Genomic DNA, 16943 nt, shown 5'->3' with positions numbered 1-16943 from the left:
GGGGTCCTCCAGAGGCTCACAGCCTGGCACCACTCACAGGTGCCCCTCTGCAACCCCCCCCCCCAGCCAAAGGGGTTAGGAGAAGGAAGGGCAGAGAGAGGCAGCGAGGGCTTCAGAACCACAGATTGGCAGAGCTGGAAGGGACCCGGAGGGTCATCTAGTCCAACCCCCCAAAACGCAGGAATCTTTTGCCCAGCGTGGGGCTCAGATCCAGGACCCTGAGATTCAGAGCCCAGTGTTCTCCCGACTGAGCTCTGAAAGAGGGCCGGGAAAATTCAAGGAGGTGGAGAGGCCTTGCAACAGGCTTGCTTGTTCTCCACGGTGAGAGGCAGCCCGGCCTCAGACTCCCAGTCGCTGCGAAGAGCAGCCTGGAGAGTTGCTCTTGTGCTCGGATTCCCTGGGCAGAAAAGTTCCTCTTCCACCAGGCCTTGGTGTGCTATGTCCTTTAAACCTAGGACCCACGTACCTACGGGACTGCCTCTCCTGGTATTCCCAGCAGAGGACCTGAAGGTCCACAAATGACAACGCTTTGGAGTTCCCGAGCCTCAAGGAGGTTAGATTGGTCTCAACTAGGGCCTTTTCAGTACTGGCCCCGATCTGGTGGAACGCTCTGTCTCAAGAGACCAGGGCCCTGCGGGACTTGACATCTTTCCACAGGGCCTGCAAGACAGAGCTGTTCCACCTGGCCTTTGGTTTGGACTCAGTCTGACCCTTATGTTTCCCTCCCCTTATGCTTTTGATCTATGGGCTACTGTTAAAATGAGGCTGCATTTTAAATTGCATTTTAACCTGTATTTTAAATTGGCGTTTTTTCCCTATTATGTTTTTACTGTAAGTCAGAAAACGGAAAGGGCCCCCGCTGAGCCTCAGCCCCGATCCCCACCCTGAGCCTTGGACCTTCGCAGCCCAGCCCTTTCTCCATCAAGCCAGGGCAGCTCCCGACACCACCGTGGGGTGACGAGAGCAGGGGCACCCAAAGTCCCAGCTGCGGCCCCCTCTCCCCGCCTGGCCCGCCCCCTTCTGGGCTCCCCAAAGGGCGATCCGCGGAGGGAGCAGGAAGGGGGACCCCCTCCCCGGATTTCCATAAAACTGCAATTCAATTACAGGAGCCGGGTGAATTCATAAGTCTCTACAGCCCCGCTAATTGCATAATTAAGGACTGGGACGCCAGGAACGCAATTACACTTGCAGGCTGAGTCATTAAGGCCCCTGCGATCCGGCAGTGGGATTTCCACTTGGGGACTGGGGGGCCTTAATTGTATCAATTTGCTTCGCGAGGGGGGGGGGAGAGAGACGCATTCGGCAGAGAGGCTTCGTGTTCCTCTGGCTTTTGTGGTTCAGAGGAACCAAGGAACCTCGTCCAAACTCCACAGCTCCTGCCTTGAGCATGGGGCCCGGGCAGCAGCTGAGCCATACCTCTGCCTGCGCCCACCCCCCTCTCTCGCACACCCCACTGCAGCTGCCTTGCCCTGCAGGGGAGCTGCGAAATGTGCAGAACACACCCAAACCCCTCCAGAAACCAGAGACAGCAGAAGCAGCAGAGCTCCCTCTCCAAGGAGAGAGATGTCTCCCAGGCAAGGCAGGCGCACACAAAAGCCCCCGTGCGCGGCAGCAGCAGCGTCCCCACGCCTGCCTGCACACTGGCCGCATGCACACACGCACGCAGGGAGGCAGCGGCAGCCCTCCCATGTCAGGCGCTTGCCCTTCTGCGGTGGCATCTCTTATTTATTTTCCCGCGTAAGTGGGTGTTTTAGCACTTATTAAAATTTTAAAATATCAGAGGCTTCGGAACGAGCCGTCTCATTTTCTTGTCTTGCGCAGCTGACTTTAGGACTGGTTAATTATAAATAAGATTCCGGGATGATGTCTCCGCATCACACGCTCGCCTTGCCAGAGCCCGTGGGCACGGGAGATGCCTGCCCACAGACGCCCGGCGGGGAAATCTCAGCAGCGCCACAGGTCTCCGCCCGCCCGGCCTCTTTTTGCGGGGGTGCGGAAGGACACCAGGAATCAGGGCCAGAAGAGCAGAGGTCTCCATGCACCCGGTCCCAGGAGCATCCCAAATATGCTTCTGAATCCCAGTTGCTGGAAGCAGCAGGAAGGGTCTTGAGTTCAGGTCCTGCTTGTGCCTTTGCCACAGGACACCTGCTTGGCATGCAGAAGGTCCCAGCACCCCTCCTTTGGGGCATCAGATTGGAGCAGAGAGCTCTTCTCCTCGCTGGCTCCACTAGTTCGAATTGCGTCCCTTCTCTGTGGCTCCATTTTTGCTAATCCTGCCTTTCACTCCCCGGTGGGAGTTTTCCCACTCGCAGTCAGCTAAAAAACAAAGACGAAAGGTCTCTCTCTCTTTCCCCTCAGCTGCAGCTTTCTGGCTTCCTCCTGCCCCACGGCTCTGGGCGGCTTTGGTCAAACATGCCCCTTGGAAGAGGCAACACCTCCTGGCCTCGGAGGCAATGGGGGGGGGCTGCTTTGAAGCAAAAATGCCGCTACAATACGGGGCAGCGCTTAGGGGCGGCCACGGTGGTGCCCCCAGAGGAAGGGCCTTCCGGGCCAGGGCACGGCCACGATCCAACCTCAACGTGGCACAGCGTCCGGGGAAAGAGCTGCACTTGGCATCCTGCTGCTTGGGCAGAAGCTGCTGAGCCGAGCCAGGGAGAAGGAGGAGAAGAGTTGCAGAGTCAGAAGGGACGCCACAGGGTCATCTAGTCCAACCCCCTGCAATGCAGGAATCTCAACTGAAGCATCCCTGACAGATGGCCATCCAACGGCTCCTTAAAAGTCCACCACTTCTCGGAGGAGCAAGTTCTAACTGTTGAACGGCTCTTACTGCCAGAAAGTTCTTCCTGGTATTTAGTCGGAATCTCCTTTCTTGTAACTCGAAGCCATGGGTTCGAGTCCTACCCTCCAGAGCAGGAGAAAACAAGCTTGTGACAGCCCTTGAAGATGGCTCTCATATCTCCTCTGGGTCTCCTCTTTCCCAGGCTAAACCTGCCCAGCTCCTTCAACTGTTCCTCATCAGGCTTGGTTTCCAGACCCTTGACCATCTTGGCTGCCCTCCTCTGCACACCTCCCAGCTTGTCAACATCCTTCTTAAATTGTGGTGCCCAGAACTGGACAAAGGACTCCTGGTGGGATCTGACCAAGGCACAACAGAGCGGGACTATGACTTCCCTTGATCTGGACACTTCTGTAGATGCAGCCTAGAACAGGCTTAGCTTTTTTCGCTGCTGCATCACACTGTTGGCTCACGTTCAGCTTGTGCTCCACCAAAACCCCCAGATCCTTTCCCCATGCCCAGCTAGTAAACCAGGCGTCCCCCATCCTATATTTGTGCACCTGGTTCTTCCTGCCTAAGTGCAGACCCTGACATTGCTCCCGACATTTGCCCTCTTCTCCCAGCTACGCCGACGTAGTGGCCTCTGCAACCTCCTTTGCAGGAGGAAGGGTCCCAAGGAACTCAGAGCCAGCCCCCTTGCTGCCCCTCTCCTCCTCTAAGCACTGCCCTGGTCCCGGAGGGCTGCTGGGTGGTGAGGATGCAGCTGGAACGGGAAGTGTGTTGTTCCTGGAGACATGGGCGGCCAGGAAATGAGGGGGAAGGCAGAGCTCTGGAGCACCAGAAGGACGTGGGCACCAGGGGGATCGCCAAGACGTCTGTATCCTGCCTTGTGTACAGGAAAGCAAAGGGTACAATCAGAATATCGAAAGCAAGTGAAACCCCAAAGAGCAGGAAGCCCAGTCCCAGAAGACCACCTGAAGGGGGTCCTCTGCTCCAGCCTCCTGTTCTCAAGAGGTCAAGAGGTACCCACTGTGGGAACCCCACAAGGAGCACCTGAGCACCAGAGGCCCCTCCTTCCTCTGGTTTCCAGAAACTGGCATTCGGAAGCATTGCTGCCTCCCGCCGTGGAGGGCAGAGTTGAACCATTCATCACCCTCTCCTCCAAGAATTTGCCCAGTCCAAAGCCATCCAAATTGGTGGCCATGACTGCCTCCTGTGGGAGGGAGTTCCGTAGGTCTTTCTTTCTTTCTTTGTTGTGTGGGAGGAAGGGAAAGGAGATTGTGAGCTGCTTTGAGACTCCTTAGGGTAGTTATCAAGCAGGATAACAAATCCAAACTCCACCTCCTCCTCTTCTTCTTCTTTGATCTGTCTGGAATCCTCCAACACTCACTGAATAGCCACATGTTCCAGCTTCATAAAGGAGGGAGCAAAAGTTTTCTCTAGCCAGTTTCTTAGGCCACTTTACAGACTTTGATCACGCTGTTCCTTACTTGCCATTTCTCTGCATCAAGAAGTTACAAATGCCGGAAGCTTTCCTCAAACAGAGAAAAGATATGATAGCCGTCTTCAAGAATCTGAGTGTTGGTGCTGACCTTGAAAGCCCTAAATGGCCTCGGCCCAGTAGACCTGAAGGAGCGTCTCCACCCGCATCGTTCTGCCCGGACACTGAGGTCCAGCTCCGAGGGCCTTCTGGCGGTTCCCTCCCTGCGAGAAGTGAGGTTACAGGGAACCAGGCAGAGGGCCTTCTCAGTGGTGGCGCCCACCCTGTGGAACGCCCTCCTGTCAGATGCCAAGGAAATAAACAACTATCTGACTTTTAGAGGACATCTGAAGGCAGTTTTTAATGACTGAAGTTTTAATGTATTTTTAATCTTTTGTTGGAAGCTGCCCAGAGTGGCTGGGGAAACCCAGCGAGATGGGTGGGGTATAAATAATAAATTTTGTTGTTGTTGTGGTCGTTGTCACACGGTGGATGGAGCAGGCTTGTTTTCTCCTGCTCTGGAGGGCAGGACTCGAACCCATGGCTTCAAGTTACAAGAAAGGAGACTCCGACTCAATACCAGGAAGAACTTTCTGACGGTGAGAGCCGTTCTGAGAGTGGAAAGGTCTTCCCCCGGAGGTGGTGGGCTTTCCTTCCTTGGAGGTTTTTAAGCAGAGGTTGGAGGGCCACCTTCCAGGAACGCATTAGCTGAGATACCCGCAGTGCGGGGGGGTTGACCATTAATGCCCCCCCCCTCCAACTCTACCACTCTCAGACTTTATGAAGCAGGGATGTCTTGGGCAGACTTCCGAGGTGGCAGGCCGGGCTCAGCCAGGCAGGGCCTCCCCTGGAGTGTCACAGAATCGTAGCATTGCAGGGTCGGAAGGGGTCCCAGGGTCATCTAGTCCAACCCCCCGGCAACGGAGGAATCAGAGCTGAGAATCAGAGTGCAAGTTGCTGGCGAGCGTCACACCAAGCGTAGCAAACAAGGGGGGAACTCTTTCGCTGCCTGGAGCACAGAGTTCAAGGAGAGAGATGCAGATATGGGAAATCAGCTGGAGGAAGAAGAGACCTCGGTGCCCTTCCTCCTCCTCCTCCTCCTCCTCCTCTTCCGCTGCCCTTGTTTTGGGGAGCAGCCGCAGGCCGAAGGATCTTGCCGTTTCTATTGAATCCCCCAACAATTAACTGGAACCCGATCGATGTTCAGGGCCGTCTTTTCTCCCACGGAGATTGCCATGGCAACAGAGGCAGGAGTGGGCTGGCAGCCCCAAACCGGGAGGCACCTGAGAACGGGACTCAGGACAGGGAGACGCCCGGGGCATGCGGAAGAGGGGGGGTCCCTCCCGAGGGAGGAGGAGGAGGCGGCCAGCAGCGGCCGGATCAGGCCCCAGGGGGCCCACGGAGCCCAGCCACCCGTTCTCACCGTGGGCAGCCAGGTGCCCCCCAAGAAAAGCCCCCCAGCAGGACCCAAAAGCAAGAGCAGCAGAGCCCCTGCCCCATTTCCAGCTGCTGGCGTTCAGAGCGCAGAGAGCCAGCAGGCCAGGAGCCCCAGAAATCCTTGTTCTTCTCTGTCTAAGTCTCATTTAAGTGTGCTGGGTCCGGGGGTAACCCGAGTAATGCGGTCCAGGTCTGGTCCCGAATCCAAGGAAGGAGTCAGACCGACAGGGCCAAGGCAGGACATGAGGCAGGAAACCAGGCAAGGACAGGGACAGGATCTGGCATACAGCAATGTTGCTCCTGCAACCTGGGGCGGGGTCCAGCAGCCTTTTATCTTTGTCGGGGCAATGGCTGGTCCTGATCCCCTGGCGACTCACCTCCCTGTCTCGCCCGAAGGCGAGCACTCCTCCTGCGAGTACTCAGGTCTCTCCTTCTCTCAGACCTCAGTCTCTGCAGCTCAGGAGACGTCGGTGGGTGACTAGACCCAGGGGCCGCTTCAGCCTCTCCTGACCCAACCGGTAGTGGAGCAGCTGTAAGTGATGGCCCAGCTGGAGGCAACGAGGAAATCCCCACATCTGGAGCCAGGGGAGGATCTGACTCGGCCCAGCTGGTGCCTGTTGCAGGGGAACCTGTGCAGACTGGGGCTCTTCAGAATCAGGCCCCAGACTTGGTTCAGCTGCCGCCTGAGGCAAAGGATCCGGTGCGGACTGAGACTCCTCTGGCTCTGAGTCCAAGCCCCAGTCCCAGGCCATCACATTAAGATGTTCAATGTCTCTGGGCAGCAAATTCCATGGGGTTATGTTCGTCCACACCGGAGGGGGGGGGGTCACGAAGAGCCACCCCCAAAGCGCTGCCTCTGAGAGCTGCTCCTGCTGGCGCTCCCCCCCCCGAAAGGAACCTCTTCCTACCTCACACCCACCGAGGCCGCGATTCTGTCTGGCGCTGAGCTGCTGTGCCGTCCCCATCGACGAGCCCTGGCACCGAGGGCAGGCTGGCGAAAACAGCTCCAGGCTCCTTGGGGGGGGGGAGCGGCCGTTTCCCAGCACACCCCCTTCCATCCGACTGTGGGCAAAGCAAGGAGCCCCCCCAAGGAAGAGCTCCCCCCCCCCGTTCCGTTAGCTCAGCCTCCACGGAGCACCCAGGCCAGAGAGGAGGAGGAGGAGGACAGTTTCAGGGGCTCCATCTAGCGCAAACAAGGCCCCCTCGCCCGCCCACCTGGCAGCATCTCAGCTCGGGGGGGGGGGGGCACTCTCTCTGGACCAGTCCCTGCAGAGTCTCCCCTGTGCCCCAACTTGGCCACTCGCTCCCCTTCCTAACCTGCCTCGCCCCGTCCCAAGAGATCCTGCACGGAAGAAGGAGCAAGACTGGTTTCAAGAGCAGGCGGGCACCGAGGGAAGGTGGCAGCAAGCGCAGAGGGGCGAAAAGGAGGTGTTAATCAAACAGAGAGGAAGCTGCTGTGTCGCCAGATGTTTCCCTCCAGGCAACATCGTGACTCAAGCACTCGGCTCCCTCTGCCAGGTGGGGCATCCCTGGAGAGGAGCCTCAGCCGCCCAGTGGGTCCGTTGCCAGAGAGGGGCGGCCGCAGCTGGGCACGGCTGTGGCGGGGAGGGCGGCAGAGCCACTCTTCGGACCTTCCCTGGCTGCAAGGGGGCCCTGCCCGGCACACCCACATCCCTGGGCATTGGCCAGGGTGAAGATCTGGGAGAGGGGGTGGCGCCAGCACCCCTTCCTAAGAGTGCCCGACACACAGACACTTATGCAAGCCTTTGCCCTTATCAGACAGGAGCCCTGCCTGGTCAGGCTCCACACCAGAGGACGTGCCCTTGCTGAGGAGCGCAGGAAGACCCAGAAGGGATTGTGCCTCAGCCAGGAGCAAGGGCACCGGACCCACAGACCTGGGGACCAGAGGCAAGGCTGGCAAGGGGGTGGCAGCTGCTCTCAGGCACTCAATTCCACTTTGCATGTCACACGACACCAAATTGCAACTTTCAGACAATGAGGAAGAGAGAAAAGAATTACGGCCGCACCTTGGAAGTTGAACGGAATCCGTTCTGGAGGTCCGTTCGACTTCCAAAACGTTCAGAAACCAAAGCGCAGCTTCCGAACGGTTGCAGGAAGCTCCTGCAGCCAATCGGAAGCCACGCCGGACGTTCAGCTTCTGAAAATCATTTGAAAACCAGAACACTCACTTCCGGGTTTTGACCGTTCGGGAACCGATTTGTTCAGGAGCCAAGGCGTTTGAGATCCAAGGCACAGCTGTACAGGTCTGCTCCTGCGCTCCATCAAGGCTTGCTTGAGAGTCAAGCCACGAGGGAAAGAGCATTGACCCTTCAGGCAGTGACAGCTTGGCTTCCTGCTCCATGCAAAGGAGACCCCCCCCCCCCTGCACCCAAGACAGAGGGGCTGGCTGGGGGCAGCTGTGCAGGCAGGTCTTTCCTCAAGGAGCCCACATGGCGGCAAATGGCGGCACGATGGAACCCAAACTGTTCTGCGGGGAATGCACATGCAGAGACACACATGGCCCTCCCTCCCACTGAGTCCCACAGAATCACGGAACAGTGGAGTCTGAAGGGACCCCAAAGTGCCATGGCAGCCCCCTTGACATACCCCAGATCCCAAGACCAAAAGGAGCTTTCCACAAGGAGAAAGAAGAACACAGATCTGCAAAAGGCCTCCCGTTTTGCACAATTCCTTTATTTATTTGCAGGGTTTATTCTGCAAATCTGAAGACAGCCCTCTTTAGGGAAGCTTCTAATATTTGATGAATTATTGTATTTTAACTTATTGCACTGACCGTGGCAAAGTTTCTTTCAGAGGTCGCAAGGAACAAAGACCACCATGCTCTAGACATAGCAAAATGACTACCTCGGTCTCTTTCATGTATTGTTTGGTTGCTTTAACTGTGCAGTCATACCTCATGTTACATCCGCTTCATGTTACGTTCCTTCAGGTTATGTCCCACGGTGACCCGAAAGTACCAGAAAGGGTTACTTCCGGGTTTCACCATTCGCGCGTGACGTCGCAAGCATGTACAAAAGCCGCAAATCGCAACCCGCACGTGCGCAGACGTGCCGCTGTGGGTTGTGTTCTTTTCATGTTGCAAACGGGCCTCCGGAACGGGTCCCGTTCGCAACTAGAGGTACCACTGTATCTTGTTTTGAAACTGTTTTGTGGGTCTATGGACCGCAATAAAGATATCTGATCTGTATTTGCATTTTAATATTTTGCTGGAAGCTGCCCAGAGTGGCTGGGGAAACCCAGCCAGATGGGCGGGGTATAAATCACCACCACCACCACCATCATCATCTGCTCTGGCTTGGTGCACGAAGGAGGCTGAACCCCTAGGACCAAACCCACGACACCCACCCACCCCCACCGTTGAGTCTGGGCCTGACCCACCCGCAACCTGACACTGACAAATGCACCAAACACAGATTCCTGCACCAACACCCCCCCTTGCCGAGAGGAGGCCTGCAGGAGAGAGAGGGACCCCCCCCAACACACACCCCAGCGACGAGGGTCTCACCTGCGAGCAGGAAGGTGATAAGGCAAGTTTCCTTGGGCATGTAGAGCTTGAGGCGGGAGCCGCTGAAGACGTACTCCACCACGGCCTCCGAGCGGCCGGCCCGCTGCAGGAAGGGCAGAAACTGCTTGGCCTTCTGGGTGTCCTGCAGAGAGAGAGAAGAAGAGGGGGGCCCTCAGCGGCAGTCCGGCACAAGACCCCCCACAGGGCCAAGACCCCCAGCCCTGCGCCCCTGCTCTGCCAGAAGCATAGCGGATGACAGGCTCTGGCGTGCCCAGTCGCCCAGGGGCTCTGGATCCTGGCTCAGCACCGGCTGGGGTCCCTTTGGGGCAGACCAGGGGCAGAGGCACAAGGGGGTCTCCCGGCTCTGCCGACCCCCCACAGGAGCTGCGGGCTGAAGAGGGAGAGCCCAGCCAACCGGGCTGTCCAGATCAGCTTGGCCTGCGCCAGTTGCTGTCCAGGGCTTCCAGGGAGCCTTCTGCATGCCAAGCAGGTGCTCCCCCACTGCTCGGACGCCACGGCTCTTCCTGAGCAAGGCTCAGCTTTTTTGGGGGGCACGGGGACCACCTCGCTTTCCACGGAAACCTCTTCCCCCTCCCCACACAAATAGGCATGCCTCCTCGCAGTCGGAGGGCCAGGTTTTGACTGCTTCTGCAGCTCCTAGCAACAAGTTCCCGAGGCTGTAAGGAACTGTTGAACAGAGAGTTCAGCGAAGGAACGTAGAAGCATAGAATTGTAGGGCTAGGGGGGACCCCAGGGGTCCTCTAGTCCAACCCTTCAAGGCAGGAAGCACAGCTGAATCACAGCGCACCAGCCCCCCGCTCCAGGGCCTGGCGAGGCCTGATCTGCTGTGGCCCCTAGGGAGGCTGCCTTCTGCCAGTCCCACCCAGATGCCCAAGAAGGAGAAGAGGGGCAAAGAGGCGGAGGGAACGTTCTATGCTATGTGGCAGACTTGTAAAAGGGTAAAAGAGTACTGGGAAATAAAAAAATGTTTAAAAGTACTTTTCCAAAAAAACCCAAGAAACAAACAAGAGTCATTTTTGTTGGGGATAATTCAGAGGGAAATTCCCAGGTGTCAGAAAAGGTTTTTTACGTATGCCACTACTGCGGCCCGTGTTTTATTAGCCCCCAAATGGAAGAAGAATGGCAACTTAAACTGATGGAATATGCACAGCTTGCAGACTTAACACATAGAATAAGAGAACAAGAACAACATACGTTTAAAGAAGATTGGAAAACATATATTGAAATACATGGGAAATAATTGCATACACCTGAAAATGTTGGCAGCATTAAGATAAATGCAACAGTGCAAGTAAGTTTTGATTGATATAATAATGGAATAGTGAATGGTGTAGTTTTTGTAAAATATGCAGGGATTTATGATACGTAAAATGAACCATGGAAAGAGAAGAAGGGAAGTAATTGTTATTTTAAGGATGTTTAAATGAGTATTTTAAATTGTAAAACAAAAAATTCAATAATACACGCACACACACACACACACAATATGAGTAGGAAAACAAGAGCACCCCAAAATCAGGGGCCGCTGCTTCTGGGTCCGGGCTGGGACTTGGAAAGGCCTCATCCAGCCTGGCTCTGTGCACTGGCTGGCTTGGGGACTTAATGATAAACTGCAGCTCGAACTCTGCAGCCTGGAATATTTCCCCACAAGGATGGAGAGTCACCAGCGGCTGATTTATTCCCCACACCCCCCCCCCCGCAATGTGTGTGTGTGTGTGTGAGAGAGAGAGAGAGAGTGCTGGGGGGGGGGCGCAGAGCGCCTCAGCTCCACAGCCAGCCAGGTGGCCTTTTATTTTGCTCTCGCCTTAATTGAGAAAAATGAACTGCACAGGGGCAGCCAAGGAGGAGAAACTTGCTGCAGCCAAGGAAACTTTGCCGAGCGCCTGCCTCCCGCTCAGCCCGGAGCTGCCTGACTAGACTAGCAAAGCGCATGGGGGGGGGGGGGCAAAGCCATCGATTGCCCGCCTCTCTCCAGCAGCAGCTGAGGCCGGGCACTGAAGAGGAGCAGCAGGAGGAGGCGGAGGAGAAGGCAGCCGCTGGGCTGGCCGGCAGGGAGGCCAGGATTCGATGGGGAGGGAGGAGGAGGAGGAGGAACCAATGAATTTAAGGGAAGCCTGCAGGATCGGGCCCATGGCCCATTTAGTCCAGCGTTCTCACAGCAGCCAACCAGATGCGCCCAAGGGAAACCTGCAAGCGGGGTCTGAGTGCCAGAGCAATGGTCCCCTCCTGTGGTTCTCAGCAACTGGCCTCCAACTGGGGAGGGAGGGCAGAGCCATCCTGGAAAGGAGCCATCGAGGAGGAGGAGGAGGAGGAGGAAGGCAAGCCTGGAGGCTGGGCCGATCTTTCTTAAGGGGACATTTCTTGAGATCCAGGGAGGGGCCGGACTATATTTTTTGTGGGGGGGGGGCGTTATTTGCCCCACAAATAACCCAGAGATGCATTTTACCGTATTTTTCGCTCCATAAGACACACTTTTTTCCTCTTAAAATCTAAGGGGAAATGTCTGTGCATCTTATGGAGCGAATGTGTGGTCCCTGGGGCTGGGGGGGGGGGGACCGCCGCGCTCTGGAGGCTTCGGGTTGCCTTCACTGAAGGCGAAGGCAATGTGGGAGAGGAAGAGTTGCGCAGCGCCCCTTCAGCCAAGCAGGAGGAGAAATGGAAGGGGCTCCGTTTCTCCTGCGGCTTTGCTGAAGGGGCGCTGCGCAGAGAGGGGGAGATTATTTTTTTTTGTTCTCCCCCTCTAAAACAAGGTGCGTCCTAAGGTTGGGTGCGTCCTATAGAGCGAAAAATATGGTAAATAAAAACACACATTCTACTCATGTCAAAACACGCTGATTCCCAGACTACCTGCAGGCTGGATTTAGAAGGCAATTGGGCCGGATCCAGCCCCTGGGCCTAAGGTTGCCTACCCATGGACTATATCAGGGGTCACCAATCTAAGGCCCATGGGCCGGAAGCGGCCTGTGGAGGTCATTTGACCGGCCCACAAGCCGCCCCCCAACCGAGCTGCCCCCACACACTAAACCGGCGCAGGGACTCACTTCTGAGGTGCCAAAAATCGTGTGTGGGCAGGCAGAGGCACCAAAAATCATGGGCACACACGCACAGAAGCCAAAAATCATGAAGGGGTGCGTGATCTGGCCCACAGAGGGATCTCCGCGGGACCAATCCAGCCCAGGCAAGATAAACCTTGCCGCCCCCTGTGCTATATGGACAAGCTGGGAGGTGGGCAGAGGAGGGCAAACCAGAGGATGCAGGGTCTGGAAACCAGGCCTGATGAGGAACGGTCGAAGGAGCTGGGCTTGTTTCGCCTGGATAAGGAGAGGCTAATAAGAACTCAGATAGCTTAAGGGCTGCCACATGGAAAATGGAGCACATTTATTTTTTCCTGCTCTGGAGGGCGGGGCCTGAACCTGTGGACTCAAATGGCAAGAAAGGAGATTCAGACGAAATATCAGGAAGAACTTTCTGACGGCTTATATCTGTTTGACGGTAGAACAGATCTGGCAGACTCTCCTTCCTTGCAGGTTTTCAAGCAGAGGCTGGGTGGCCGTCCGTCATGGATGCTGCAGGTGAGATTCCTGCACTGCCGGGGGTTGGACTAGATGACCCCTGGGGTACCAGCCCTATGATTCTTCGACACAGATTCCCGGCCGAGAAGGAGAGAGCAAGACGGAGAAAAGCCGGGGACAGCTGCTATTATTTCAAAACCTCCCCAGCGTTAATTATCTCTGAATGGAAAGGAAATTATGCATAAATAGAATGGAGAAAAATAGAATCATAACTCTACTTTTATGTGAAGCGTTGCCAATTATGCAAAATTATGCAAGGACTTTGTGGAAGGACAGCCAGGCGGGTGCGGAGAACGAGCTCCCCCCCCCCCCCAACCCCGTCACTCCGCGATTGTGGCTCTCGCAAGCCCCATAATGGGACGCAGCGCTGGAAGCGGGAAGGGAAGCGGACGCAGATTTGTCTTACATGACTTAAATTATTTAGTAAATTACTCCCGAGCAGGATTACATGCCTTGGAGGGGAGAGGGATCAGCCAAGACAGGCAGCGGAAGGAGAAGGATAGCAGTCCAGGGTGTCTCTTGCAAGCCTCGGGGGCTCAGCCCCTGATTTGGGGGGGGGCAGCGGCATTGATAGGGCTCAGAGGCCCCCCCTCTCTTTCTCTCTTCCTGGCAGGCGGCGCAAACGTGCTCAGCTGCAAGGCGGCGTCAGGTGACAACGCGGCGCATTTAATCAGATGCCTCCAGGCACCGGCCGGAATTAGATCACTTGCCCGCCGCGCAGGTTTCGAACCGCTTAGCCGCAGCCGCCTCATCTGCACAGCCAAGCTGCTCAAATGCAATCAAGGTGCCTTAATGAGGAGGCGCAGGAGACCAGGAGGGGGGCAGGGGGGGCCAGAGGCGGCTTCCGCAGCTCCGTCGCCAGCTCTGCGGCCTGGCAGGCTCCGCTCAGAGAATCCTTTCAGCGGAGGGCACGGGGCCCAGAGAGGACGTCGCTCCAGTCACCTGCCCGCCGGTCACCTTCCCCAAGGGCCTGGGAGGAGGTGGGGATGCCAGGGCTGAGCCAGGGCTGCCAGGGATCCTGCCTGGCAAAGGCTCAGAGCCGCTGAGGGAACCGACGGCAGAGGCAGGAGCGTCTTGGCCCAGGCGGCACCATCTGCGGCTGCAAGCGAGGGCGCGCCTGGCACAGAAAGCGAAAGGCGAAACGAATCCAGCTCCGCACACCGGCGAGAAGGAGATAAGGCAGGCCGGCTGGATCAGGCCCAGGGCCCGTCTCGTCCACCATCCTGTTCTCACAGTCGCCAACCAGTTCTGCCCACCTGAGATTCTCAGCCGCTGGGATTCAGAGGCATCATCTCTCTAGCAACCCTGACTGGCAGCCGTCGATGGCCCTCTCCTTCTCCATGAAATTGTCTGATTCTCTTTTAGACCCATCCAAGCTGTTCGCCGCCCCTGCCTCTTGTGGGAAGGAGTTCCAGGGGTTAACTCTGCACTGCACAAAGAAGTTCTTTCTTTTCTCTGTCTTGAATCCAGCTTCGCTGGGTGTCAATGAGTCCCAGGGCTATGAGAGAGGAAGGAAACCCTTTTCTTTCTCCAGGCCAGGCAGTTTCTATCACATTGCCTCTTCCCCGCCTCTTCTCTAAACTGCAAAGTCCCAAACCCTGGGACCTTTCTTCACAGGGCAGTCCCACCCCCCTGATCAATTTGGGTCTCCTTTCCTGAATCTTTTCCAACTCAGCAATATTCCTTTCGAGGCAAGTCAAGCGGCACGGGATTCCAGAGCCTTTTCTAACGGCGCCATGATATTGGCGGTTTTATTTTCAATTCTCTTCCTGATGCTCCCCAGCGTGGAATTTGCCCTTTTCCAACTGCAGCACCTTCACGGAGCTCTCTGCTGCAATCGCCAGGTGTCGCCCCTGGTGTGTGAGTGCCACCGAGCGTATATGTGAAATTAAGATATATATTTTTGCTCCGACACGCATCACTTCGCAAGGATTTACTGCCCATCCACTCTGTTTGGAAAGGTCCTCTTGGCAGCTCTTGGCAATCTCTTTTAGTTCCAACAACCTGGAACGATCCGCTGTCATCAGCAAACCTGGTCACCTCCCTGCTCCTCACTCTAGATCCTGCAGGAACAAGCCAAGAAGCGCCGGGCCCAACGGTACTCCTCTCCCTTTGGAGAACCGCCCAGTTACTCCTGCTCTCTGCTCCCGGAAGCTTTGCCCATTCCTTTCGTAAAATGATTTTCATTTGATTTTAGAAAATATAAACTTACAACAAAAAGTCAATTAAAAATCCGTATGAAGAGATTGCTCTGAATCACAAAACTCCCCCCCCCCCCGGGGTCCTCATGTCAATAATGACAACTGCCTATCAATCCTTTATCCACATTTTTTTATCCATCTAAATTTTCCATAGTTTTTGTCACTTTACAAGTGTGATTAAAATCCTGCTAACGTTTCCATCTGCTTACAATGGTCTCCTAATTATACTCCCCCCCCCCCCATTCTCTTTTTAATGTTCTTGTCCTCTTGGTCCCTGAGCCTCCCAGTTGATTTGGCCATTTTGGCAGAGTCCATCAACTTGATTTGCCGTTCTTCCCTGGTCGGGAGTGTTTCTTCCTCCCATCTCTGGGATAATAATATCTGTAAGGCCGTTGCCACATACATGAAAAGAAGCGTTGCCCATCCCTGACCCGCAAGAGGCTCTCTTCCTCTCTTTCCTCGACTTTCTCGGGAGCCTGTGGCAAGGCTGCTTGCAGAGAGCTCTGCAAAACTTCCAAGGACGCTGTGGCAACCAGACCCCCCTATCGCCAGGGCATCCAGCTCCCCGCAAGGATGCTGATCTCGGCAGCCCAAGTCCAGAAGCAGCACAAATGTCCCCACGGAGCCCTGGCTGGATCTGGAAGGGCAGTTTTGCTCCTGAGGGCCTGAATTTTGCAGCTGCCTGGAGAACTTTTCCTGTCTTCTCAGTCAGGGGGGACACAGCTGCTGAGGAGGCTTCCCTTCTGGCGGCGTCAGGTCGATGGCCGATGAAAAGCCTATCACTTTCCCAGCATGCATCTCTCTCCCTCCACCACGGGTAGGCAGCCTAAAGCCCGGGGGCCAGATCCGGCCCAATCGCCTTCTCAATCCGGCCCGCGGACGGTCTGGGAATCATTGTGTTTTTACATGAGTTGAACGTCTCCTTTTATTTAAAATGTATCTGGGTTATTTGTGGGGCCTGCCTGGTGTTTTTACATGAGTAGAAGGTGTGTTTTTGTTTAAAATGCATCTCTGGGTAATTTGTGGGGCGTAGGAATTCCTTCATTTTTCATCCCAAAATATAGTCCACCCCCTCCCCACAAGGTCTGAGGGACGGTGGACCGGCCCCCTGCTGGAAAAGTTTGCTGACTCCTGCTCTACACACACACACACACACACACACACACACCACCCTTTCCATTTCTGTTTCAGAACCAAGCAGGGCTGCAGAGTTTCACTTTGGGGGTCTTTGCTTGGAGGGGGGAATGGGCCTGGGAAACGGCCTGACCCCTCGGGAGATTCTGGAGACAGGCGCTGGGCACGTGGGGAGAAGGAGAGAGAGAGAACGAGAACAAACACCTCCCAATGACGACCCTCAGCCTTGCCTTTGGCCAAGCTGCATCCATGAAGCTCCTTGGAAGCTGCCGGCCTGGGAAGGGAGGGAGGGAGGGAGGGAGGGAGGGAGGGAGGGAGGGAGGGAGGCGTCCATTTCCAGGCCAAGACCAAGCGCCTTTCCAAAGCTTTCACCTGGAGGGCCGAGAACGGGACTCTGGAGACGCCAGTGGAAAACCTAGGCCTCTCCCTTCTCTCCACTTAGGAGAGACCTCAGTCAGGAGAGCAGGAGACTCTGAATCTCAGGGTCACGGGCAAAAAGATTCCTGCATTGCAGGGGGTTGGACTAGATGGCCTTTGTGGTCCCTTCCAACTCTACAATTCTACACATTGCCCTTCTTTTTTAAACAAAAACCAAGCACGCAAGGACACTGATGGGATCTGCTTCTCTGCCTTCCTTACCCCAGAGATGTCGGCCACCCGGTGGATCGGGACCTCCTTCTTGCTGTGCAGTCCTTTCCCGTTCTTTATCGCCCTGTTTTTTGGGGGGAAGCAATCAGATGGTCAAAGGAGCCAGAGGGGCAGCCCAGGAGGAGCCCCCTTCTGCTTCTGAGGGGCT

General features: G+C 55.9%; 1 protein-coding gene across 1 annotated transcript in view; it reads right to left on the bottom strand.

Moving 5' to 3' along the window:
• SND1 (staphylococcal nuclease and tudor domain containing 1) overlaps window positions 1-16943 on the bottom strand; it is a 232189-nt gene that overhangs the window by 85476 nt on the left and 129770 nt on the right. Inside the window, exons 14-15 of the mRNA XM_028746419.2 lie at window positions 16787-16859; window positions 9220-9361 (exon numbers count right to left, since the gene is read on the bottom strand). Of these exons, the coding sequence (XP_028602252.2) occupies window positions 9220-9361; window positions 16787-16859 (215 nt within the window). The remainder of the gene's footprint in view (window positions 1-9219; window positions 9362-16786; window positions 16860-16943) is intronic.

Source organism: Podarcis muralis, chromosome 10 (assembly GCF_964188315.1).
Source record: "Podarcis muralis chromosome 10, rPodMur119.hap1.1, whole genome shotgun sequence".
In the NCBI taxonomy this organism is placed as follows: domain Eukaryota; kingdom Metazoa; phylum Chordata; class Lepidosauria; order Squamata; family Lacertidae; genus Podarcis; species Podarcis muralis.
The sequence above is the reverse complement of the archived record's forward strand: the minus strand, read 5'-3'. Positions and strand labels throughout refer to the sequence as shown.